This window comes from Xiphophorus maculatus, chromosome 4 (genome assembly GCF_002775205.1).
Source record: "Xiphophorus maculatus strain JP 163 A chromosome 4, X_maculatus-5.0-male, whole genome shotgun sequence".
Lineage (NCBI taxonomy): Eukaryota > Metazoa > Chordata > Actinopteri > Cyprinodontiformes > Poeciliidae > Xiphophorus > Xiphophorus maculatus.
In genome coordinates this window covers 4,684,921-4,711,528 of record NC_036446.1, presented here as the reverse complement: position 1 = coordinate 4,711,528, position 26,608 = coordinate 4,684,921, and the positions used below count along the sequence as shown (strand labels likewise).

Here is a 26,608-nt window from a genome sequence, read left to right as displayed (position 1 = left end):
ATGTAGAGCTTATATCATAAGTTTTTTATACCATATTGTCCAGTCCTCATGCGCAATAAAAAAGAGGCCTGTAATTTTAATCTACAGTTTAGGTTTTTGTTTTATTCACAGGATATGTGGTTGCCAACATATTTCCACAAAATCCAACTGAATAATTTTAATTAGGTAAAAAAAACTTGTTTTCTTCTGTTTTAGGGGGATTGGCAATAGACTGGATCCACGATAAGCTTTACTGGACAGACTCCGGGACGTCCCGCATTGAAGTGGCCAATCTGGATGGGACGCACCGAAAAGTGTTGCTGTGGCAGAATATGGAGAAGCCCAGAGCCATTGCATTGCACCCCATCGAGGGGTACGAGTCGACATCCACACACACTTCATAATTCACCCCAGATGCTTTCAAATCCACACACATTCATATATGCATATCCCCTCTGGACATGTCCCAGTTGTAGCGCAGCAGCAGCAGAGCAGCGATTAAAGTCTGGCAGCACGGCATTACCCACAGGCGAGCATCTGTGTGGAACAAGTATTTCACAAAAGGAGCAGCAGCTAACTGTGTCCTCCTGCCTGGTTTCATGTTGTTCGGTGGCAGGAGAAAGTTTCCTAAAAGGCCCCACTGAAATTTAAAAGTGGAAAACTCGTGCGGCATATTAGAGAGCTCATTAGCATGGGATAATTAACAAATGAGGGGGGGGAAAGTTTCTGAGGTTACACATAACAGATGAGTGACGATGAGGAGGACGTAAATGTTGGAGGCAAAGAAAACTTGTTTTTGTAAATCAAGACATCTGCTGCGTCTGAAATCCTGACAACAATCTGTTGTATGCCAGCTTCAGCTGTACAAGCACGAAACTCACCACGAATGTCCCATTTTCCCCTTCAGTAAGATTTACTGGACGGACTGGGGGAACACGCCACGCATCGAGTACTCTAACATGGACGGCTCGAACCGCCGGGTCATCGCAGACACACACCTGTTCTGGCCCAACGGCCTCACCATTGACTACGCCAGCCGCCGCATATACTGGGTGGATGCCAAGCATCACGTCATCGAGAGAGCGGACTTGGATGGACGCAACCGCAAGGCCGTCATCAGCAATGGTAAACCGAGCCGCCGTTTGTTTTTTCAGGCTTTGGATGATGTAAGGACGAGTTCAGATCCAGAGAGAAAAGTAGAATACTGGCATTTATTTGTGAGACTGAAGGAGACGTTGAATGCTTTTTTTCTTCCACCTTCTTGATGACAGCATATTTTTATGGCTGACTAGACCTGATTCATAAAACCTCCTGAAATATTACAGCAGTTTCTATGATTTAAAGATGGTGCTAAAGATATATAAAATAAATTATGGTAATGTTTTATTTCAGTAGTAAAGTAGAAAAAAGTGAATAAACATTTAGTTTTTGTACATTTTACAGAGTGGGAAGAAATCCCCAATTAAAACACGGTCTTACAAAATCACCAGTACCACAATTATTGGCACATTTAGCATTTTTAAAAATTAATCTGAGTTTCTAGATCCTTGTAAGTTGTAATTTTTTTCTTTATTTTTGCTTCCTTGTGGTATAAATAAGATGTGACTGAATCCCCTTAATCACTCTTCAAAATGGGAAAGAAAAGAGAACCTCTCATTCAAGAAAGGCAGACACATATTTATCTTCATGAGTTGAGAATAGTTACTCATCAAAAAAACATACCCTAATATTAAGTTTGGAACTACTAAGAAGTTTGAAAAAACATAAGAATACAGTTTAAAAACTAAAACTACTTCCTGCAAAACCCACTCTGTTGTTCTTCAGCAGAAAACGAGGATATTATTTTTCTAATTTCTCCATTTCAAACATAAAGAATGATTCTGTTGTTTTATTACAAAGGCCTAATGAATGTTGAGTGGAAACACACATCTATAAATACGTATTGACACACTTTGAGCTGAAGGTGTGATTACATGAAGTGATGCTAGGGTTGTGATCATAAGCACAAGCCATACTTCAGTTCATAACTCGATTCTGTGTTCATGGTTCAGCATGGTTGATGAACAGCATGGTTGAAGGAAAAAAACAATATGCAAAGGAAATCTTGCATCTTTTACATTATTTGAAATATAGTCAAATAGCAAGTTAATTTACAGTAACATGCAATTTGCGCAGTTATAAAAGTGTTTCTAAATTGTATCTGTTTCAGTCAGTTTGTGCTTAAATTCATTCAAAATAAAAGGAATACAGGAAAACATTCTACAGAGATCAATTTACTGTCTTTTTGTAGAAACTGTTCCCTATTTTTGGGGAAAAAATTACCTTTATACTCCACATTCTTTCAGTTTTTTCTCCAAGAATCTTAAAAGAGATATATTTATTTAATTTAAATCTGATTACAAGGTAGAAGAGAGGTCAGGCCAGAGTTCAGTTTCTCCCTCAATTCTCATAAATTATCTCACTCAGATGCAAAGAAGCACACATACACATATTCACAGATGATGTACTGTAGCACTGCTGCACTTCTCCATGTGGAGTTAATTAGTGCCGTATTTCCCTTAAAGAGCATGCATGTGTCCACCAGTGATATGCACAGGCACAAAAAGCATAAATAAGAACAAAGAGCAAAGTGCATGCCTCTCTTCATGTTGCTGCTCCCTGCTGAGAAATGTGCTGATGTACATCAAAGTACAGATCTGGTTTTTAAAAAGCCACTCACTCTCACACACACACCAACACACAGAGTTGAAGAAAACGGACATGTTTGTTTCTCAGGTTTTTATGATAGTAATGGTGGTTCCCCGGTGTGTTTGTGTTCAGTGTTTCTCGGTTGGCAGAGAGGCAGCCAGGCAGAACACTCTGATCACAGTAGGTTGTTAGTGAAACCATTGAATTCAACAGTGATGCTGGAACTGGGAGTAATGGCACCAAACTGGATAGCCACTCTTCTTTTCAAGAGAAAAGCACAAAAAGAGCTTTTAGGTGGAGATCAGATTGGATTTGTCACTTTCTGATCCCATTTCTGTTTATAAATCTTGGAACTGCGTTGGGGCGCCATGAAGTAATTGGAGATTAATGCAGTTTTAATCAGATTCGAATCACATTCTGGACTGTGCTGTTGCGGTGGTTGGACATTGTGTCCCCAGAACACAGTGGCAGTCCAGCGGTGGGAGCTGCTCAAAGTTAGGGGAGGTAATCTACGTAAGCAGCTCAATTTTTGGACTTCCCAGTGGAAGTCCAAAAATAAAACGCAGCCTAGGTAAAAGAGATGGTTCCAGGAAATTATGTTCCAGTGAAAAGACAGTCAGGAATCCATAGTGGACACACATTATATTGCAATATTTCTTTGGTACTATTGTGGTAACAACAAAAATGAGTAAAAAGCTATTTATTACTTCTTTTTCAGTCCTGTAGGTGCATGGTGCAGCATTCATAGAACCACAAACGCAAATATTGTTCTTGAAAAACATTCCCACTTGAAATAAGCCCCTTTTGGATGCCATTTACTTTCAGAAGTGTGATTTACATGACTAACCTGCACACAGTGACTGTATTTAATCATATTTTTGAACTGAATGACATTTATTGTGACTCTTTTGGAATAAATAGTAGAAAAAAATAGCAAAAATAATATTTCTGAATTCTGTTAGTTTTGTTTTTTATTTAACATCGTTAAATAAAATATCAAGACAACATTAAATCAAAATTTTTGTAAGAATTTTTTTGTGATAAATGATATAATAGATACGTACACCCAACACATAGCTTTATATCTGTTCTGCATTGGGGCGCTTAAATAACTCAGATCTTTAAAATGACCAGTGAAGTGGTCAGAACTCAATTTACGCATCTGTACTTTAAGGACTGTCAGTGGAGAAATTTCACAGTTGTCCTTCCAATTTCTGCTTTGTAAACTCTTACTGCCAATATGTGACTAATTTAAAGTCCAATTTGTATTAGTGAAGTTTGTTCTCTCTGAAACAAATCCATTAGTCAAGCTCCAGAAGGGTTTTTGGGAGACTCGCATGTTGGACCAAGAAAATAACTATCTTGGGTCTTATCAAGAGGAACTCATCCAACAAACAAATTTGTTTTTAATAGTGATACAGCCCTGTGTAGACACATTTTACAAATCTGTCATGAAATCCGTCCATCCAACATGCGAATGGATCAATTTGTGAGTTATACTCCACAGAGAAATTTGAAGTGTGGGCATTAACTTGTATCTGCCAGAATGGCCTCTAAGCTTTGGAGTGTTTTTTTGATGAAGTGGAAAGATGGTTGAAGCCCATCAGTGATGATCAGGGTGTTAAACAGTGGGAAGAAAGAGGACAGGGGAAATGTTTGATGTGGGTGTGTGTGCAGGGCATCATTCCTGTGAGCTCTTCTTAATGATGTGTGCTCTGAGGATAAAAGGCTGTAATTGGCCCTGTCCTTCCTCCACAGCTTGTGTTTGCTCAGACAACACACAGGACAAATGGGACATTTTCCTTTTCGTGTGTGTGTGCGCAAGAGGGTGTGTTACACTCTGAGCTGCTGTGCCCAGGAATGTTAACGAGTACTCATCCCCCTGCACCTATAGATCTGCGTGTGTGTTTGTGTGTGTGAGGGAGCTGGCTGGATGTGGGCCAGCCCCCTGTGGTGTGTGTCACGGATGGTGGCGCTATCCGGCCTGCACACCTGTTCAGCTGGAGGTGGTGGGACAGGAAGGACAGTCTGGTTGTCTCTGCAAGTTTGTGGGAGTGTTTATTAATTAATTTAGTTATTTTTGTGCATTGTCATGATCATACAGTAGCTCTGCCAGAGACCAAATACGTCCAGCTGGGGTTTCACAAAACTGTCTCCTGCAGTTTGTCTCCTGGCTGACTGATGTAGATTTAGGGAAATATTCATGACTTCTAAATGTTTTCCATTAAATGTATACTTTTATGTCATTTATTTATTATTTTGTGAATGCACAATTATAGTTGACCTGAACAGTTTTTATTATTTAATTTAGGATTAATGCATGCACATAGCATATGCTTAAGATGTAACCTAAGGTTGTCGGTGTCTAAAACGTAACTATAAAAACCTAAAGGAACTATGGCAGAACAGAAGAATAACTCATTTCTTAATTATTTCCCAGCTTTTCTTTTCTCAAAATCTCTAGAAGAGATCATCTTTTATATAAGTAGCCTAGTTTCTCTCTGTAATATTTTAGAATATCCATTCCTTAAGTATATTTCTTTCAAAAACACTTTTTGTGCATGCATGCTGTTAATAATTTGCAGACCCCCCTTTGTGCCAATCAGAACACACTTTGTCTTTTCACAAGATTTCACTAAATTTAAGCATGAGAGGAATATTTCACCATTGCTTATGTTGCAATCAGTTGTCCAGAGTTCTAATTCCTTAATGCAGTATTGCTCACCTCATGTTTTTTATAAGATTCATACATAAGCGCTTGAAGGGCTGAGGAATGGTTAATTTTGTTGGTAAGAATGATCATTATCCTCTTTACACACTTATTGATGATGTATTTTCTGTGTTATCTGGTGCAAGTCTCCAGATTGTAATTTACAATACTGCGGTATTACAAAAGGCTTATTATGTGAAGCATTATATCAAGGTTCCTTGGGCCTTTGAAAGAATCACAGGCCCACAACATGCCTTGTATACCAAAGTTCCATTCCTGGGACACAAAACATGTTGTCTTATATTGTCATTTTGAAGAAGGACTCAAGATTATTATGTCACATTTATACCGTAGAGAAACATGTCATGTATGACCACATTTTGCAACACTCTAAAATTTATATAAATTAAAAAATACTATTCACACGTTTGCCAGTAATGTGTAAAAACCTATTACAGATGTCACTACTCTGCTTTTGTTACATTTTCGGTGCCATTTTTGCTTCTTCATCTCCCATTTTGTAAGTAAAATGAGGCTAAAACCAAGACATAATTTGTTATGATACATTGGGGAATACGAGCAGAGCAGCAGGCTGTGGATCTCTCTTCTATCAAAATTCCTTTTGATTAAGCTACTTCACATCAGAGAAAATTCATCTCAAAGCAAAATGAAATCCACAAATAAAAAATTCAACAAAGATGACTCCAGCCTTTTTCTACCATCTTTCTGTCCAGCTGGAGGCGACGCTGTGTTGCTGATGAGCTCTTGAAACAAAGTGCGACAGATTTTGTTGAGGCGTTTGAGGACAGGAATGTGCCACATGTAGGTTAAAGGTGACATATCTGTGAAGACTTGCTGGAGCGTTTGATGCCCCCGTCCGCCTGCAGCTGCTCCTCCAGCTGTCCCGGAAAAGCAGGGTGTGAAGAGGATAAGAAAGAAGGTGACCGTGTCAAAACCAGGCGCCATCATTGATGTCGAGAACTTAGGAGGAGGAAAGAGGGTGCAAATGTTGTCTCCTTTACGCTGCGATAAGATCAGAAAATACACACCTTTTTATCAGAATTGTTCAGACATGCACCTGGATCTGTTTGAGAAGGCTGGGGGGCATTTTTAATTATAAAGACTGTACAAAGTTTGAGACCTCAGAAGGAAAAGTAATTTGTATTAATTTGTAGCTAAATTACGTACATTCATCTGTATTGTTGGGTAAATAAGTTTGTACCTTGCAAAGCATGCCGACTGAAACAATGAAACTGTTGTTTTGCTGAGTTTACACTCGAGTACACACAGTCACTCTGGTTCTTGTTGCTCATTATCATTCCAGTCTTCCTCCCACTTTGGCCATTTAGCAATTGACATTTATGTTGTGTCGTAAAACACTGTCATTAAACTAGCCGTGGTGTTTTGAAAAGCTAAGCACCAGCATGCCCGCCTCAATCACCGCAGCCACTCTGTGAAGCAGAAATCACTTTTTCCATCCATTCAGCAATCTCATCCAACTGCTTTTTCAGCTACAGTTCTGCAGAAGGATTAGGATGGAGGAGAAAAAAATACATTTGAACTGAACCAGCATGGCACAAGAGTCCTCCTCAGTACTTGACACGTTTTCTGGGATACTTCCATCCTCTGGTCCGTATTCAGGTGAAGGTCTAGCTCAGACATTTGTGTAATTAGAAAAAGTGACTTCATACTGCAAGGATCTTAAATTTGGATTTTTTTCAAGGGTTCCGAGACACAAATAGCAGCCTGCAAAAAGCGATTTTAAGATTTATTTAGCTGATTCCCAGACAAGTTTATCAGAGTTAACTAAAACTAACAAAATAACAAAGTGAAATTGAGAAAACTTTTTTTTAACTGAAATAAATAAATAAAAATGGTAATAAATCTGGACTAACTGGAACAATATGGAACTGTATTGTATGTTTATAAACCTAAAACATACTGAAGTTATATACATAATAACCTTTGTTTTTGTTGTGTTTATGCACTTACTCTGGTCTGCAAACTGACGACGGCAAAAGTTGGGAGAAATTACTAGTCAGTTAATTGTTCGATAATTGAATACATTTTCTGCTGAGATTCAACACTTTGACCTTTTTGCATTCTGCACCTAAAAATTAACCAAAGTATGAAAAAACAAAACTACTACTAAACCTAACGAAAGCTAAACTAAAACTAAATATTTAACCAATATAAATTAGCAAACACACTCTAAGAACTATTTAGACTTTTTGTCTGAATTAGACAAAAAGTTGCAACGAAATAAAACTAAATCAAAAAACTAAAACAATTACAGCCCTGTTCCAAACCTATGGACTTTGACTAAGCCATTTTTGTGTCTGGCTGTACATTTAGAGTTACGTACTTGTAGAATGGAAACCACTGCTTTAATCTGAATTCAGCTAGATAGAGGAGTCCCATTTTTAACTCCATCTATCTTTCCTTCAACTCTGACCATCTTTTCTCCCCTTGCTGAGGGAAAAAAAGCATCTCACAGCATGACTCTTCTAACGCTTTTTCATAGTGAGAATTGTGTTTTCGGGGTGATGTGGAGTGTTACTATTCCTCCACAAATACTATGCTGTGTGTTTACCAAAATGGCTGGAGCATCCTTTTCCACATTTCCAGGATTTCTTTCAGCAATAGCTAGTACTTTTCCACGCAACTGTATGTTAAACCAAAATGGAGTTGAAAAACTGGGGGTTTACATGCCTTAACTAGCATGTAGACCAAGGGTGTCAAACTCCAGTCCTCAAGGGCCGGTGTCCTGCAACTTTTAGATGTGACTCTGCTGCTCCACACCTGAATAGAATAATTAGGTCATTAACAAGTCTCTGGAGAACTTATCTACACAAGGAGGAGGTAATTAAGCCATTTCATTCTAGTGTAGACCATCATCTGACCTAAATAACCCAACTTATTGGCCCACATGGGTAACTGTTTCATGATGGAAACCCAAATAAAATATATGCATGTCTTGAAGGCTGTGGTGAAAATCTGGAATGTATTACTGTTGAGATTAAGATCTTCCATCAAAATTTGCACTGGCAGACTTAGAAACGAACTGGCCATTATTTGTCTTATTGTGCTCAGTTTAAGGGTTGCCTTTGATCTTGCAGTCAGATTTTGTACAGAGAAGTCAGATTATGCAATGCCCTTGGTTTTTAGATTGATTGGCCACAACAAAACCAGCTATTGGCTAGATGAGAGGCTAAGTAATTCAAAGCAGTTTTATATACAGACAGCATGACATCAGTCAAAACCACGGCACTGAATAGGGAAATATTAAGTATTTTCATAGAAAGAGCCAATTGTAACATCATTCAGTTTGTTTGTTGTGTTCTCAGCCAACACAAGTCATTATTTTTGCTCATTAAAAGCTGTGAAATTTGACGTCGATCTTTTTGCACATTTATGAGTAACTTTTCACAAAATAATTTTATTTTTTATTAGAAAGTGAGCTTTGATGGTTGTTGCTTCGTTTTCTAGCATTTTTTCATCTAATCTTTCTCTGGTTAGGCCTTCCGCATCCATTTGCCATCACGGTTTTTGAGGACAGCTTGTACTGGACTGACTGGCACACCAAGAGCATCAACAGTGCCAACAAATTCACAGGCAAAAACCAGGAGGTTATCCGCAATAAGCTCCACTTTCCCATGGACATCCATACCCTTCACCCGCAAAGGCAGCCTGCAGGTCAGTACACAACTTGAGCAGAAGAATATTTGCATGACTTTCTTCTAACAGGTGGCATAGAGAAATACACGGAGGTGAAATCAGTTAATGAAGGTGATGTTAGCATTGATGAAACCTGTTCAACTTAAAGATAATGGACAGTTTGTGATTTGCACTAGTTGCAATCTGAAATGGCAGTTCTGTAATGGAAAACAATAAGAAATTGCCAAAATTTAATTTAATCCAATTAAATTTTTTATTTTTATTTTCTGTCATGTTCTACAATTCATTGAGGTCAAGTTTTATATATTTGTTAGTTTACAAATTCACAACATGAACAATCTGCAGCTTTCTAACAACTTACAGCTTGAAGAGATATCAGATTTATTAATGAGACTCAAAACTAGGACCCTCTCACTGCTGGTTTTAAGGTACAGATTGCCATATTGAAAACCTGTCAATGGTTAAATTAGCTTCCATATTAACAATTGAGAAATATGTTAAGTAGCTTAGAAATGCAAAGAGGGGCAGAAAGAAGCCAAGAGCATAAGTAGAAGAAAACTCTACGCTGAATTTGAATTCCTGAAAATGTATGATTGTTTATCTGTTGAGAAGCAACAACACAACAATGGCGTCATGTGAGAGGACTAGGTTAGAGACCTAACAAATGAACACCCTACACCCACAAATTTAAAATCTCTGTGGCTTTTTTCCAGAAGTTTTATGATCAACCTTTGCGAAATGTGCTCCATTTCTGACCAGCATTGTTACTCTATTTGATTTCTCTATGGAGTGAATTTGCAAGTCTGACTTTACTGCACATATCTGTGTTTTAGTAGTAAAGGTTCCACTACATCAAGGCAGCTGTCACAACAATATGCTTAAGATGCCATCAAGTCTGTTTGGTTTCCCTTGGCAACATGGCCCTAAAAGACACTTGCAGGTTAAGACACTATTTACCCAGATTAAAATTTATTCCATTTCCAAAACCCAAACGGAGTTGAATTTATAGGCTTGTGTGAAACATTCATTTTTTGCAAAAGAAATTTAGCGCTCCTAATATGGAATCTTTTAAGGTCAGACCTTTGGGCTTTGACGTCAATTTCTTTGTGGTTTCCCATAAATAACTTCACGAACCAGATGTATGACTCTTCTTTTTGTTTGTCTTCTTTTCCTTAATGTTGTCTGGGAAAAAAAAAAGTCTCGCCAAAAAATGCCTGACCAAATGCCTCAGGTAACACAGTGAGCTTTACTACCTTTGCCTTTTAATTGTGTTTTAGTCAGGTGTTTGCGCTACCTGCATTACACTTCTGATTGGCGGAGCAATCTTGCCTTGGCGTCATGTTATTTATCAAAGCTAAATGTTCAGGAATAATGTTTGGAGAAAGCAGTTAGTCATTTGTTCAACAAGCAAATATGCTTATGCTGACAAAGAAAACATAAAAAGTAAACATCCCTGTAAAAAAATACATTTTATTACGAGACAATCATATGCTTGGGAACCACACCCGCGATTGTGTCAGTGAACTGATTGTTGACTCAGTCACAAGACTTTCTGTCATAGCCATTGCATAAAGTGTTTTGTCCTTCCATCAAATCCAACATTCTAGTTGCTGAATAATCCTGGATAAAATGTGTTTCGAACAGAGAGATTGGGAGGAATCTGTTCTCTTTCCTTGTTCCATGGATCTTTCTTTCATAGATGATCTTTCTTACAAATGTGTGCAACGTAGCCTTTTTCTGTGTTGGCAACAAATGGGCAAACCTCCTTTTGATATATTCTCACTAGGAAGTTATTTATTTGGTCAAGAAAACAGTCCTTTCTGTTTGCAGTCAGGGAGTGTTAGCCTCCCAGATGGTGCTGAGACATTACATCGTCATCGGCATATGGTTTGTCTTTCTATTTTAGACAACGTGACTAAGAAAAATTAGAAAAGTGCTTTTTTTCCCCCATTACTTTTTCTCTCCAAAAAGCAATGGAAAGACTGTAATCGGTCTTTTATATTTTATAAAATAATAAGTTATGATGGAAAAAGTTTTTTTGACATCAATATTGGTAAGTCACTTGTGGCTTTCAGAAAATGACAATATTAAAATAATATAAGCATCTGCAGTACACAGGTACAATTCTTGAGGTATTATCGCGCAGATGAGAAAGCTTGCCTTACACAGACAACATAATAATCTGCTGCAGTAGTATTAGATTATGTTGTGAACTGTTGAGCTGCGAAGGTTTTATTAAAATAACAGTAAAGCTTGTATTCTTTGATAGCAAACCATGTTGCACTTGACATGCAGCCAAGAGAAAGTTTTTGTGTTTGTACTGTTAACAGGACTGTTACTGTCTGACTCTAAAATGAACTGTGAGCTGCCTCTGCAATGCCAGAGGGAGGTCAGGCACTGGTGTTTTTGTTTTAGATGATGTTCTGTCAGTCATCTGAGCTCATATTGATGTAGAGCTTAAAGACCAAGTAAAGGGCAGACAGTGTGGCGTTCCAGTAAAATCCAAACATACACCTTCATTCTAAAAGGACCTGACATTCTAAGTTCTTTGGTTATGGTACTGTAGGTGTAACACAAAAGAAGTGTTGCAAAGTATGCTATTTGATTTTTGACTACAAGTTTATTTGTATCAATTAGAATACAATGGAAAACTGTGAGGACAGAGTCAAAGGTTTGCAAGTATGGCCTCTGTCAAATTTCACAAAACAACAGTAACATGAGCTTTGTGTGACTTCTTGTCCTGAAGGTGGCAGAAACCGCTGTGGATTCAACAATGGAGGCTGCAGCCACCTGTGTCTCCCCAGCAACAAGACCTACACGTGCGCCTGTCCCACTGGCTTCAAAAAAGTGGACAGCAACAACTGTGCTGACAGTGAGTCAATTTCCCACTGCAGATCTTCCTGTTTTTTGTTATAGCAGCATAATCTTACTCTAAAAATGCTGAAAAAGCTAGACTTTCATTTAAGTACAGTTAAATATTAGGAAAACCTGCCCCATATTAAAAAATAAGTGATATGCACAAAAACAAATCACCACAATTACTTGGATCCTGATCGCATCAATAAATACCAGTAACATTGAAAATGCATTTACGCACGTAGCAGTTCAGTGATTTAAGTCACTTCTTTATGTGAGTGGTGTCCTAAAGACATGGAAATGTTTTTCAAGAGCAGTATTTGTATTTATGGGCTATAATTGCTGTGACTCAGTCACACAGTTGCCTAAAAAAGATGCAATAAATGGTTATTGTCAATTTAATAGTCATCACAACAGTACAACAAAATTTGATAAATTCAAATCATATTGCCCACCCCTAGATAATACCATCAGAAATGTAAATATGACATAATTCAACCAATAATTATAGAATGTATGTCACATGAGATTAAATTTTACTATTTGTATAGCTATTTTTGTCACCAAAACCTACATTTATCAAACATAAAACTGATTTGTGTTATTGACAGATTTATTAGCCGGAAAAAATATAATCCTTAAGAAGGTGACAAATGATGTAAAATATTTGATTTCGCCTTTTGCAGCCTCTGCTTCTTGACAATTTTATGATAAAATAGTCCATGCTGGGCAGCTAAATTAGAAGAGGTAATCCTGTAACTGTCACATAATTGGATCAACCTGAGAGCTGAGGTGTGAGCTGCTTCAAGAAACGAAATTTTAGAGGACAAATGAGCATGCAGATGATAAGATATCTACCTTATTCAATATGTGATAAGCATTTTACATTTCAATGTAGTCTAATAACTGCTGACCTAAACTAAATCTTACTTTTATAAGCTTTTAATTCATCTTTTTTTTTCTACTAGCTAGTTTCACAAGTTGAATGAGAAACATCTTATGTCATATCTTACATGACCCCTAACTTTTAATGTAGGCCATGCCTCTGTAATTATGTTGTGATTCATTATGCTAATCAGTTTGTTTAATTAAATGTTCCTTTTAAGAGCTGCTAGATGTCTTTGTGGTAATGCTGTTGTTGTTGTTTATTGTTGACCTCATTGTTAAACCTAGAGGACTGACAGAAGACCTTTGGTCTTTAATCAGGTCTTGACAAGTTCCTGCTTTTTGCCCGAAGGACGGACATCCGACGAATCAGCTTTGATACTGAGGACATGTCCGATGATGTCATCCCCCTGGCCGACGTGCGCAACGCCGTGGCGGTGGACTGGGATGACAAAGATGGCTACATTTACTGGACGGACGTCACCACAGACTCCATTAACAGAGCGCTGTGGAATGGTACCAACCAGGAGGTCAGTGACATTTCCAGTCTGTCTGAACTCTACATGTGACTCGTCCTTCCAACAATGCAGTCAGTGAGAGCAGCTGCAGAAGATGATTCTATTAATTTATGCAATACTACCATCTGCTGGAGGTGTTATGAAATTACATCATCAGGTGGTTTCATTCCTTAGAAGATTAGCCCAATATATTAACAAGATTTTGTGATATTCACGAGATTTTATTTTACCTGAAGGATAAAATATGTTTAATGCTGTTGGATTTTAAATCTGTTGGACAATAAGAGGGTTACATGCATCCATCTGTGGAGCTGTTTGGTCAGCCATCTTTTTATTTGTTAATTTGTTCATACAACCTCCCACCCATCTATTTGGACATCTGCCATCTCTTAATCTGTATATGTGATTACATGTTCATCATCTAGTTATATGTCAGTCCGTTTGTTTTTCATTTTGTCCTGATGTTTTGACCACCGCGAAAGTTATTAATGAGCACTTCCAAAATTGGCTATAAAAGTGAATGTGAATTCTGAAAATGTGTGTCTGGGAAAGAATATAGTTTTGATATAAAAATGTGTAGCAACACCCCAAGAAGAACAAAAAAGATCATACTCTAGTTTTCTTTTTCTTCAGGTGGTGGTAGATACAAGCCTGGAAAGCCCTGCAGGCTTGGCAATTGACTGGGTGACCAACAAACTTTATTGGACCGATGCTGGTAAAATGCCTCAAGTAGCAGAATATTTCTCACGTAATAATGTAGAATAAGTAATGTGAGGGTGCATTTCATGAGAATAAAACTGTTCTACTTTTGATGCCAGGTACAGATCGTATCGAAGTTTCCAATGCAGACGGCAGCATGCGGACTGTGTTGATCTGGGAGAACTTGGACCGACCCAGAGACATTGTGGTCGACCCAACGGGAGGGTAAGAACATTAATCATGTTATAAAATGTTTTATTTTACCTCAGCTACTACATGCGCATGCTGAATGTTTTGTTGTCTGGTTAGTTTCATGTACTGGACCGACTGGGGAGCCAACCCAAAGATTGAGCGTGCAGGAATGGACGCCTCCAATCGGATTGTCATAATCTCGTCCAATCTGACGTGGCCCAATGGACTCGCCATCGACTACGAGACCAAACGCTTGTACTGGGCCGATGCAGGCATGAAAACTATTGAATATGGCAACTTCGACGGTTCTGACAGACAGGTAACATATGCTTACTTTTCTAGGAAATAGCATTTTTGAAAATTGATTTTGCCAGTTTTGGGAAGTTAAATCTCAATATTTTGTTTTTAGGTTTTGATAGGCAGTCAGCTGCCTCACCCTTTCGGGCTCACTGTACACAAAGACAAGCTGTACTGGACTGACTGGCTGTCCAAGAGCATCCAGAGTGCTGACAAACTCACTGGCTTGGAGCGCCACACGCTGGCTGAAAATCTGGAAAATCTTATGGATATTCACATGTTCCATCGGCACCGGGAAACTGGTCAGTCTGTGTATCTGGACATGTAGACAAGTCTTTAGCTGATGCCATTAAGTGATTTTATTATTTTACCTCTGTAATAACTTTTGCTTGAAAAGAGTCTAAATTGAAACTGTAATACAGGATTTGTTAGGCATCTGAGCTACAACTAGTGATTAATATTTTTTAATGGAATCTGTTAGAATTAGATTTGGAGAGTATACAGTATGTGACATATTTTTAAAAAATGTTCCAAGTTTCAATCCCGGTGCAAAATTTTTCATGTGCGTTCTTAAATTAATTTAAATTGCTTGAATTCCCCACTAAATGAAGGATATCTATTTTTCTATTTATTTATTTATTGCATATTGGCACTTACAGTTTGTTTCCTGGGGCAAAAAATACATTTAAAAAAAAAAATAAAATGTTTTTGTGGTGAATTATTTGGAGGTTCTCAATTCCTTTGTTTTAATAATCTCTCTTGACATTATAACGGATTCTATTTTGTTTTTTCGCCTCACTTTGTTTTGATTAAAATTACTCTGGGGTAATCACCACAATTTAATTCTTTTTCTATTGAGCATACATTACAAGTAGGTCTTTGGGTGATCAGAGCCTGTCTGTGTGTCTATGTGTAGAGAATAATCCATGTGCAGTGAATAATGGAGGATGCAGCCACCTCTGTCTCCTGGCTCCTGCTCCCAAAGCTTCCAGCTGCTCCTGTCCCACAGGAATCAATCTACAGAGCGACGGGAAGACCTGCACACCTGGTACAGAAAACCTTCTGGTTACATTCTAAAAATATTTAAACAGGTGATATAACAAGAGGAGCTCCAGTTGGCATATTCACAGATAAATAATAAATATTCAAAAATAGGTTCAGGTATTGCATTAAAATGTCTGTTCGTTATCTTTTTTTATACGTTTACACCAAAAAAGGAGCTAGATGAGACCAATGCACTACACTGAAGACTTTTGTCATTCAGTCTTTGTTTTTCTAGTGGTTCTCTCTTTATACCAAAGATGGTATAAAGAGCTCCTTTTAATTTATCATGTTATTAATTGATTGATTTCAACAGGCCAATACGGTTTGATAAATTCATAAGCTATTGTATGGAAAGTATATTTGTAAAAAGAAAGCAAATAAAAACAACAAAATGTCTAATAAATGTATATTTTTTTCAGAATTTATTACTTTAAAAAACTGTTTCACCTGTTTTTATAACGAAACTGTTGATGCATGTGTGTACAGGAATGAGTAGCTTCCTTATCTTTGCTCGGCGGACGGACATCAGGATGGTTTCTCTTGACATTCCATATTTTGCTGATGTGGTTCTGGCCGTCAATAGCTCAATGAAAAACACTATTGCTATTGGTGTTGACCCCAAAGAAGGTTTGTACACCCTCCGATGTTTTCTAAATACTTAATTATCAGACTAAGTGGTGCAGAAATGTGAGTTTTTTTATGTGTTGTCTGTTGCAGGTAAAGTCTACTGGTCTGATAGCACACTAAAGAAAATCAGCAGAGCCAACATTAATGGAACAGCGCATGAAGACATCATATCTACAGGTATACAGAAAGCACACACTACAGTGCAACTCCACTCCGTTTTGTTGTGGTTACTGCACCTTTGTTGTCTCTCCGCAGGCTTGATGACGACGGATGGACTGGCGTTGGACGCTGTTGGCAGGAAGATTTACTGGACCGACACTGGAATCAACCGTATTGAAGTAGCCAACCTGGATGGCTCAATGAGAAAAGTTCTTGTGTGGCAGAACCTTGACAGTCCCCGAGCCATAGCTCTTTACCACGAGATGGGGTGAGACAGCTAAATTGTTCTGCACGTGCTGAAGGAATCTGATTGTGATTTCAATGTTCACTTTTAATTTTTTCTTACCTACTTTCTGTTTTTTCTCTGCTGCTTGCTTTCCAGGTACATGTACTGGACGGACTGGGGAGAGCATGCCAAGCTAGAGCGCTCAGCTATGGATGGGTCGGACCGTGTGGTCCTCATAAGTAACAACCTGGGCTGGCCTAACGGGCTGGCTGTGGACACGGCCGGATCCCAGTTACTGTGGGCCGACGCTCACACTGAGGTCAGTGCTAACTGCATTGATCTCTTCTGTACAAATCATATATTTTAATGGTTTTGCCACACAGGTCACATTTCTGATGTCTTAAAATGAAAATAATGATATCATTATGGTAATCCGTCATCTCACTGTAGCGCATTGAGGCAGCTGACCTGAATGGGCAAAATCGACACACCCTTGTGACTCCCGTCCAACACCCCTATGGTTTGACCCTTCTGGGCTCTCATATATACTGGACGGACTGGCAGAGCCGCAGCATCCAGCGAGCCGACAAGAACACCGGGGCCAACACCATTACTGTGAGAGCAAATCTGCCTGGCCTGATGGACATCCAAGCTGTGGACAGAGACAGACCACTTGGTAAGACTGAGGATGAGATGTGGATTCATTTCCTATTTTTAGAAGGGTTTGTGTATTTTTGCTCAGAGGAAGGATTTCCATCTCCATCTGTTTTACCTATCCATCTGACCAACAATTACTCGTTCATCTATTTATCGATCATCAACTAAAGCTGCAACTAACTATTATTTAGTTAGTTGCAACCAACTAAATAAATCAGAATAGTTGATTTAAGTAATCAACTATTCTGACAAGTAATCAGATAAAAATTCTGCTGATTTTTTATTTAATCACTTAAAACTTTTTATACAATATTAGAAATACATTAAAATGTGCAAATAAATATGTATATTTTTTTAGATTAGACAATAAACACTTTGACTAAACTGCAACAATATAGATTTTCTTATGTTTTTTTTTATTATAAATGCAAAATCTTTCAGCAAATAAACTTTTTTGAGTCTGTATACTCAACAAATAATCAATTACTAAATTAGTTGACAACTATTTCAATAATCGATTCATCACAACCAATACGATTAATCGTTTCAGCTACATCCATGCTTCATTTTGTATAGCCTACAGTTTTTGCCTCAGGTTGTTTAAAACCTCTCCTTAAAGAAAAGCCCTGCAACAAATTCATAGTGAATTTTGTACCTAAACTTTCACAATGGTCTAAAACATTTACATCTTTCTGTCTCGAAAAGTTTGGAATTTGCATAAGTAAATTAGTAAGAAACTGAAATAAGATGCAAGCATGCTTGTTATGTTGTACATCTGATTCATTATACCTTTGTTTTTTCTCAATCCTTCTGTCTTTGACTTTTTTTATTAGGTTTTAATAAATGTGCACGAGGGAATGGAGGGTGCACACACCTCTGCCTCCCTCGTCCTAACGGCACTTCCTGTGCGTGCCCTACTGGCATTCAGCTTAAGGGAGACGGCAGGTCTTGTGAGGACTCCCCGGAGACATACCTGCTCTTCTCCAACCGCGTCAGCGTGCGCAGAATTTCCCTGGACACCAGCGACCACACCGATGTGCACGTGCCAGTTCCTGAGCTGCACAATGTCATCTCACTGGACTACGACAGCGTTGATGGAAAGCTTTACTACACAGATGTTACTCTGGATGTTATCAGGTGAAAAATGCACTTAATTCTGTCTGAAAAAATCATTATATCTCACTTTAAATTTAACTTTCTATGACTTTTCTGCTCATTTAACAACAAACTGATAACTAAACGGAGAAGTGATCCATGTTGCTGTAGTTTAACGAGAAGAGATTTATTTACTCATTACTGTTGTCTGGCAATAACTTTTTTTTTTTCTGTAGGAGGGCTAATCTGGATGGCAGTGGCATGGAAACGGTTATCAGCCAGGGCCTGAAAACCACAGATGGACTGGCTGTGGACTGGGTGGCCAGGAACATGTACTGGACTGATACCGGGCGGAACACAATTGAGGTGGCCCGCCTGGATGGGACATGCCGCAAAGTCCTGGTGAACAACAGTTTGGATGAACCACGAGCCATTGCAGTGTTCCCAAGCAAAGGGTGAGAGTGGAGACTTGCGTATGCTTCATTTTCAAATTAAAAGCTTAGGTTTCACCTGGTCACCTGTTAGCCATGACTATGCTTTTGATATTAAACTGCTTTTGTTCATTTATAACAATGCCATAATGCGCTTCTTTCCTGTCCCCAACGTTGCTACTTTTTCATGTGATCCCATCACATGTTTTGGTGCCATACGATGTTACCAGTTTTTAGAAAAATTATGCTTAAGCATTGCTTTTTTATACATCTTATACTGTCGCATATGTAAACTACGAGTTTTATTTGGAAATTTATAACACCATGAATGTCACAACTTAGAGACATATTTAATCAGACAAAATGCTATAAAAATGTCACAAAAATAATGTAGTAATAACTTTATTTTTTATTTTATACTATACTATCCTGACATGCTTCCTTGACTGATGAAGGTTCACTCACCTCAATGGGTCAAATGTCTGACATGGCAGCTGAGTTCGACTATTTTTTTAGATTCATTTGTAGCAAATAATTTGACCAGAAGGGGGCAGTCACTGACTGTTTAAGAGCATTGAATTTGCATTCCAAGATGGTCAGGTGATGATTGTGAGTAAGCAAACAAAATGGTCACACCACAGCAAAAAATAACTTACTTTGACCTCGTGCAGTAGCACACTGTAAAATTTTCTGTCCTTCATCTCAACTTTAAACTGCTGGAGGTCATTGTAGTTTTCAAAGTGGAAATGAACAGCTGCCTTATTGTTGATGCTGAACTACAGAAGACAAAAAATACAAACAAATGACAAGAATAACAGTTTACTGCGTAATATTTCTATTGTTTTTTTTTTGTTAATGTAACCTTATGACAATATGAAGTTTCTGCCTTGTGTCTGAAGGTTTCTCTTCTGGACGGATTGGGGGCACATTGCGAAGATTGAGCGATCCCATCTTGATGGCTCTGACCGAAAAGTTCTAATCAACACGGACCTGGGATGGCCAAACGGTCTTACTCTAGACTACGACACAAGAAGGTTTGAAACAAGCAGCTGAAATACTTTCATTTCATTGATGTCGTGATTTAATAAGGTTTTAGTTTGTTTGATTTGATTGGAGACTAAATCTCACCCAGCTGGAAAGGACATTTATTAGTGTGCAAATGAAACTGCAGACACACACATTACTGATTCACCTATTAACTTATTGTGCTGCTGCAAATAGTTTTGTCAATTGAATAGACACATTGCATTGATCAGCATGTTATTTGACCACTGACAGGCTAGTTAAATAATACTAATTACGTTTTCATCGTTGCTCCTTTTAGACAGTGGAATATGGTAGGGAGAAAGTGAATATTGTGCATTGCACTGGTGTTTGAGCTTTGTAATGTAGCCTATTTTATAAATCTGTCAAAAGATGATGCTGAAGCCTCCTAATGATATCAGATTAATGATTAGACCTAATAAATAAAGTCAAAAAAACCCCTGTTTGGTTTAGATAGTGTTCATAGCATTTATAGTGTATGAACATGTTTGGTGATGCAGTGCAAGTGTGTTTTAGTTTGTTTTTGTAGCAGGTATTTTCTTAGATGGCAGAAGTGAACCATGTTGTTCCTAATGGCTCTTTGATTTTCTTCCCAGGATCTACTGGGTGGACGCCCACTTGGACAGGATCGAGAGTTCGGACCTGAACGGAAAGCTGCGTCAGGTCCTCGTTAGTCCCGTGTCGCACCCTTTCGCCCTTACACAGGTAGACGCCTTAATCCTCGCGCCCCCTCAGCTCGGCTGTGAATCACAGGGCTGACCCTCCCTCGTGGCTGCCTCCTCCACTCACCTGCTCTCTTTGACTCATCGGCTCACCGTGTGATTCTCATTGTCGCCTCTCCGTCCTCATATCGAACTCATTCAACTTAACCATTTCGTCTGCTTTCCTTCCACTCATTTTTCTTCCTCCTCTCTCTCTCTCCCCCCTTTACCTTCCCTTTCTTCCTCTCACCCCCCTTGCTCCTTGTCTGTGTTTTTCCTCCTCTTTTCTTCTCCCCCGTTTCCTCAGTCGAAGCCGGTGTCCTCCCCTCTAACTCCTTTCTCCCGACTCTCGCAGCAAGACCGCTGGATCTACTGGACGGACTGGCAGACTAAGTCCATCCAGCGAGTGGATAAACACACTGGCCGCAATAAGGAAACTGTGCTGGCCAATGTGGAGGGCCTGATGGACATTATAGTGGTATCTCCACACAGACAGACAGGTAAGGCATTTCTCCTGATTCGGAGGAAGACACCAAAGCCCGCTTTCCACTCAGTTGGTTTGTTTAAAGTGGTGAAGTAGCAGAAACTATAACAGGAATGGAGTGTCATTCAAAGTAAAAAACAATACTTCCTCTTTTTTATAACAAAATCCAATTCTTTCATGCCTCTTGTTTTCCTTCCTGACCATTAGGTACTAACCTGTGTGGAATAAATAATGGGGGCTGCTCTCACCTCTGCTTCGCTAAGACCAGCAGTTTTGTTTGTGCCTGCCCAGATGAACCAGATGGGCGACCCTGTTCTACTGGTTAGTGTTCACTGTTACCATTTTATAGAGACCTCAGCTACACTACAGTCACCAATTCATAATACTGTTTGTTAGGATTTTCTTATCCACAATTTTGGACAACAAAAACACAAGACGGCTATTAATTATTAATTACAGCTATTTTCAGTTCTTCTTTAAAACTTAAGCACTGTTTTTTAATTATTCATCATTCTTTTTTTTCAATAAAAAAAATAAATATTTTCCAAAATTGCAAAGCAACCAGATCCAGCCGTAGGGATGGAGCAACAAAGCAAAGTCCAAGATATTATAGCGAATTGATCAATTTAGCCATTATCATAGCAACATGAAAAGTATGTATTGAGAAAGAAGGATGAAGAGAATAGACTATCAGCCTTTATTCTGTCTCACTATTTAAAAGTCTCCATTTATCTTATAGTCTTGATTCCTAATGATGTTTTGCATTATTACTTTAAAAATGTCAAGAAAAGGGAAGAGCGGACTTTAAATCTGAGTGATGAAAAACATGGAATGTTTTGATATGAACATGTTAAGATCACTGAAAATAGCAGTAGAAAGACTATCTCAATATTTGACAAACCTTTTTTGAAGCAAATTCTATTGGCTGTAAACAAAGAAGCAACAATATGAATTCATATTTAGAATATGATGGACAAGTTCATCATACTGCTGTTTGAAACATTGCTTGGATTACACCAACTTAAGTTTTGGGCAGTGATGTAGTGCTTCAAGTCCTGACCACAAATAAACAAATGTATTATGTTATAACTTAATTTTCTTTAGGTAAAAGGTCTTAGCCATGTTCATTATGTTTTGACAGAAAGGTATTTTTGGCCAGTCCTCATAACAAGGTGCAAACGGTTCAAAATGCAGGTTATGTTAATTGCATAGCCAAAAAATGAAGACATGAGTTCCAGTGTGTTTCTACATACTCACATTCTTATGTGGATTTGTTGCTTCAGTTGCAGGTTACATTCCCACTTCTCCCTCCAAAGGTGCCAGCAGCACTCCTGTTCCCAAAAAGATTCCCAACAGACCGACAGACGCGCCACACAGGGGACCCTCTCTTACCAAGTATGTCTGTTTGTTTGAAAATGATGACTTTCCACAGAATGTTCTGAAAGACAGAACAGTAGGAATGCCAGCATAGCATATATAATTATAAAAACCAAATCAAATTAGCTCTGGATTCAGTTGCATCAATTTGACTGTATTGGATATTGATGCTTATTGAACCAGTTTCTCCTTTAAAGAGCTTTGAAATTACATTAGTTGGCAATCGGAGCTATATAATTAAGTTTCGGAGAAATTAATTGATAAGAGCAGCATCTGGTCCACACGGCTTTCACTGAATGTTCTGACATAAAGGAAAGAGCTATCACTGGTCTGAGTCTACAAAAAGCTGCTTAGTGGTTTCAAGCTGCTTTTTTTTAAGTGCTTGGGGAATTGTCACTATCCCATTAAGGATGTAATAAAAGTTACAAAGCTGAAACACAGTCGTGAAAGGTTTCCAAAGAAAAACCACCACAGATGTATTCATTACCCTTTTTTGTGACGAGACAAGATTATGACAAGCTGGGCTTTCTTCTTATTTTCCTCAGCTGCACTGACAAGGATTTAAACGCTGGAGGCTGCTTGAACACAGTGGTGACAGCCCCTCATGGTGAGAACACAACAAAACATACTTTTGATCTTTGCAGACTGGCTATAAACTAAAAATCATGCTTATGTTTTTCTGTCAGTGATACTAAATATATATTTTTAAAAAGTTCAAACAGTTTTTATATTTCCTACACTGAAACACAGTACTGGTTATAGCATTAAGTTAATTGTTTCTTTCTGTCCTATAATCTAATTTATTTGTCTTTTTAATGTTTTCCAAAAAATCACTGAGAAACTTTTTTTGACACAAATGTTGCAACCTGCAAAGAAAAAAAATTATTTAACTGGGAAAATCTGCTAATCTGTTGTGTAGATAATGTATTCTGTCATTCTTATTTAATTATAAATGATTAAAAAAAGGCAAATCACTTAATTTGTAGCTATACAATAAAACGCCTCAGTGCTAATGTAAAATGTTTGCATTTTTTATTTGACGACATGTAGGAGAAGGACTTCATATCAGCTATGTGATTGGTGGGGTTCTCACCATCCTGGCGATTCTGATCCTGATTGCTGCTTTTATCATTTACAGGTCAGTATCCCACTTATTGCTCAACCCAGGCATACACTTAAACTAAATATAATTTTGACACTTGGCAATTGTTTTTCTTGACCAACAGACACAAAAAGTCTAAATTTGCTGAACCCGGTGTGAGCAATCTGACCTACAGTAACCCCTCCTATCGGACATCCACACAAGAGGTCAAGATCGAAACATCGCAGAAGCCTCCGATATACAACCAGCTTCGATATAAGAAAGAGGTAAAGGGTATACTAACAGCAGAGTCATTGTAAGGACGACTAATGAAATTTTGGGGATAGCGTTAATGTTCCTGTTCAGATTCTTCTCTCTGAATGTTGCAGCTTGTGGTTTTTACAGCCCACAGACACTAGTGCTCATCTTCTCCCCATTCTTTTCTTCATCGCTGCAGCTCTCTCATCCCTACAACTCTCTCTCCCCCTTTATCTTTTGACCCACTTGTCCCAAGGAGAGGTAGCTGCACAGCATGAAGGAGTGGTGTCCCAGTGGTTTTAGATTGTTTTTCTTTACCTTAGTTTATTACTGCATGAAAACTACTATCCAAAGATTAACACCTATTTTGTGCAGTTTTTCAAGCTTAATAGTGCATAGATAAAACATGACTGAATTGATAAAAATGCTATCTGAAGCATGCAAAACAATCTCCTCAAGATCTCCCTGTTAAGTTTCAATTGTCCAGTTCCAAAATCCACAGATTAAACATAGCAACTAAAAACTAGTAAAAACTAACAGAAGGGCAAGCATCATTACTAAAAAAATAGCCTCTTTCAAGCTGCAGTATATCATTTTTATAAAAGATATATTTTGTCATTTGTTGAAACTGTCACTATGTCATGGCAGTATGGTATGAGACATGTGGTTTCTCCCAGTTCCATATAAACAACCAATCAGAGCCAGGAGGAAGGTCTTAGCGCGGTCAATCAGCCTTGTGTGCGCCTACTCACCTTCCCCCTTGGTCTCTGCTATGATATAGCTTCTCCCCGTCAGTAGAACATGTGGTGTATGCTAATGCTAGTACGCATGACCATTGATGATGGCAGATAAAATAATTTCCTGTAACAGTGGTTTCTCCGCCATTAGCACCTTTAGCGATACGTATATTCACAAGTTGGATTGAGAGCACTCAGACCTTCCTCCTGGTTCTGATTGGTTGTTTTGACCAGAAGCAGCATATTTCTTCAGACTGCAATAGTGGCACATTGAGGAGGTGGAGGAGCTCGACCATTTCTATCTTTCTAATATTATACTGTCATGACATGATGAAAGTTTTAACAAATATGTAAAAAAAACAAAACATTTTTTATAAAGGTTAAATACTGCAGCTTTAACCCATTAGTTCTGACTTATATTTTGTATTGGAGTGACAAACTGCCTGCTTTTTGATTAATCCAACTAGTAAAATGAGTTTTTCACATGTTGAAGATTAAGTATTTCATAATGTTGCACATTTAAATAACGGAAAAACTAAAAAAATATATATCAAAATGAAAACCCATCATTTATCTTTTATTTCATGTCTATGTACCTATCATCCTGAAATCTCCTGCATAAATATAAGGGCATGATGCTTCTTTGAAGGCACTATGGCAACCAGTTTGATCAACAGTTTGTCTCCTCATCCAGGGTGGAGTGGATGGAGGCTACACGAAGGAGAAGATCCGCATTGTGGAGGGTGTGTGCCTCCTGTCCAGTGAGGAGCTTTACTGGGACGACCTGAAACAGATCAAGCCGTCCCGAGGCGGCCTGCACACCTGCATGCGCACTGACACAGTGTCCCTGCAGACTAGCAGCGCTTCGCTCGACGATGGCGAGACGGAGCAGCTCCTCCAGGAGGAGGCGTCTGAGTGCTCCTCCATAACCACACTGACCCCCTCAGCCATCACCCCGCAGCGCCACGCCCAGCACAGCCTGCCCGACACCGGCTGGGCCTCCATACGCAAACCCTCCACCGAGAGCGAAGTGTGAGAGAAATTCCCTCTGCGCTTCATCTCAACTATTCATCACATAACACATACACACACACACATATGCAGACACCTGTGTTCAAAGCTGATACAGATTCAAAGATTAACTGAAGCAAATGTAAAATAATAGTTCATATGAACCCGGTGAGACACAACAAACAACTTCTGTCTTTGAAACTGGAGCTCCGTCCTGGTTAAACACGTACACACCGAACAGCAGAACTCCCAGTGCCACTTCCCTCCAGGCAGAGTGATAAACTAAAGGAGCATGCCAGTGTAAGAAAGCAAAAGACTCCTGGGAGGATGTAAACAGAGACACTAAAACTACCTGGAGCCGATTTAAAGGACGGAAACTCGACAAGACAAACGCTTCTCTGTGTACCTCACGTCTACTTTTTGGAACTATTTTTGGGACAAAACTAAAGCTACATATTTCATTCAACAACAGTTCTCACTCGGATGCCAGTCATGTCTATATGAACTCTATTTATAAACCTTTTCTTTTTTTACTTGAGTGGGTTTTTGATGAGTGTTGTGTGAGCAGTTTGTGCAGCAGGACTTTTGTGTTATGACGGTGCCAAAGGGCGAGACTTCACACGGTCTCCACTCTTCCCTCTCCGCCTTCACTTGCATTTGAGATTCATGAAAACTCTTGGGCATTTTTTTTTTCCTGCGCTTACTTTACAAACTCGCTGTTGCAGGTTGGAAACCTCACTCCAGATGTTTTCTCCTGATTCTCATAAAGCCTCCAAACAGGAAAAAAGTGATCTACTCTCAGATGGTCTACGCCAGGGGTGTCAAACTCCAGTCCTCAAGGGCCGCTGTCCTGCAACTTTTAGATGTGGCTCTGCTGCACCACACCTGAGCAGAATTATTATGTTATTAGCAAGGCTCTGGAGAACTGATCTACACAAGGAGGAGGTAATTAAGCCGGCCCTTGAGGACTGGAGTTTGACACCTGTGGTCTACGCATTTTCTGTAAACATAGCTGAAAGTCTTTTAGTTTATATTTCAGAGCATGTTTTTTTTTTTTCTTGAACATAGAGAAACAAGCTTCGTGGATGCAAAATCCTGAGTGTGAAACACTTTAATCTTTCTCCTTCGGTTTTATATTTAATATTGTATTAATTAAAATGTTGATGACGTTTTT

The 26,608-nt window shown here is 38.7% G+C and overlaps 1 protein-coding gene across 3 annotated transcripts in view; it reads left to right on the top strand.

The window, feature by feature from the left end:
• lrp4 (LDL receptor related protein 4) overlaps positions 1-26,319 on the top strand; it is a 112,039-nt gene extending 85,720 nt beyond the window's left edge. The window contains exons 13-39 of one of the 3 annotated variants that reach the window (XM_023332433.1): positions 196-352; positions 887-1,104; positions 8,897-9,073; positions 11,802-11,927; positions 13,118-13,326; positions 13,948-14,029; positions 14,133-14,238; positions 14,323-14,524; positions 14,615-14,804; positions 15,419-15,550; positions 16,033-16,173; positions 16,264-16,350; positions 16,429-16,600; positions 16,715-16,877; positions 17,009-17,234; positions 18,049-18,352; positions 18,547-18,765; positions 19,641-19,775; positions 20,382-20,490; positions 20,794-20,986; positions 21,178-21,291; positions 22,254-22,365; positions 22,893-22,954; positions 23,398-23,485; positions 23,574-23,715; positions 23,886-23,947; positions 25,118-25,202. In XM_023332433.1, the coding sequence (XP_023188201.1) occupies positions 196-352; positions 887-1,104; positions 8,897-9,073; positions 11,802-11,927; positions 13,118-13,326; positions 13,948-14,029; positions 14,133-14,238; positions 14,323-14,524; positions 14,615-14,804; positions 15,419-15,550; positions 16,033-16,173; positions 16,264-16,350; positions 16,429-16,600; positions 16,715-16,877; positions 17,009-17,234; positions 18,049-18,352; positions 18,547-18,765; positions 19,641-19,775; positions 20,382-20,490; positions 20,794-20,986; positions 21,178-21,291; positions 22,254-22,365; positions 22,893-22,954; positions 23,398-23,485; positions 23,574-23,715; positions 23,886-23,927 (3,908 nt within the window). In that variant the 3' untranslated portion in view covers positions 23,928-23,947; positions 25,118-25,202. Of the gene's footprint in view, positions 1-195; positions 353-886; positions 1,105-8,896; positions 9,074-11,801; positions 11,928-13,117; positions 13,327-13,947; positions 14,030-14,132; positions 14,239-14,322; positions 14,525-14,614; positions 14,805-15,418; positions 15,551-16,032; positions 16,174-16,263; positions 16,351-16,428; positions 16,601-16,714; positions 16,878-17,008; positions 17,235-18,048; positions 18,353-18,546; positions 18,766-19,640; positions 19,776-20,381; positions 20,491-20,793; positions 20,987-21,177; positions 21,292-22,253; positions 22,366-22,892; positions 22,955-23,397; positions 23,486-23,573; positions 23,716-23,885; positions 23,948-25,117 lie in introns of all 3 variants that reach the window. The other 2 variants (XM_023332431.1, XM_023332430.1) reach the window with 2 other exon arrangements.
• Positions 26,320-26,608: the final 289 nt, after the last annotated feature.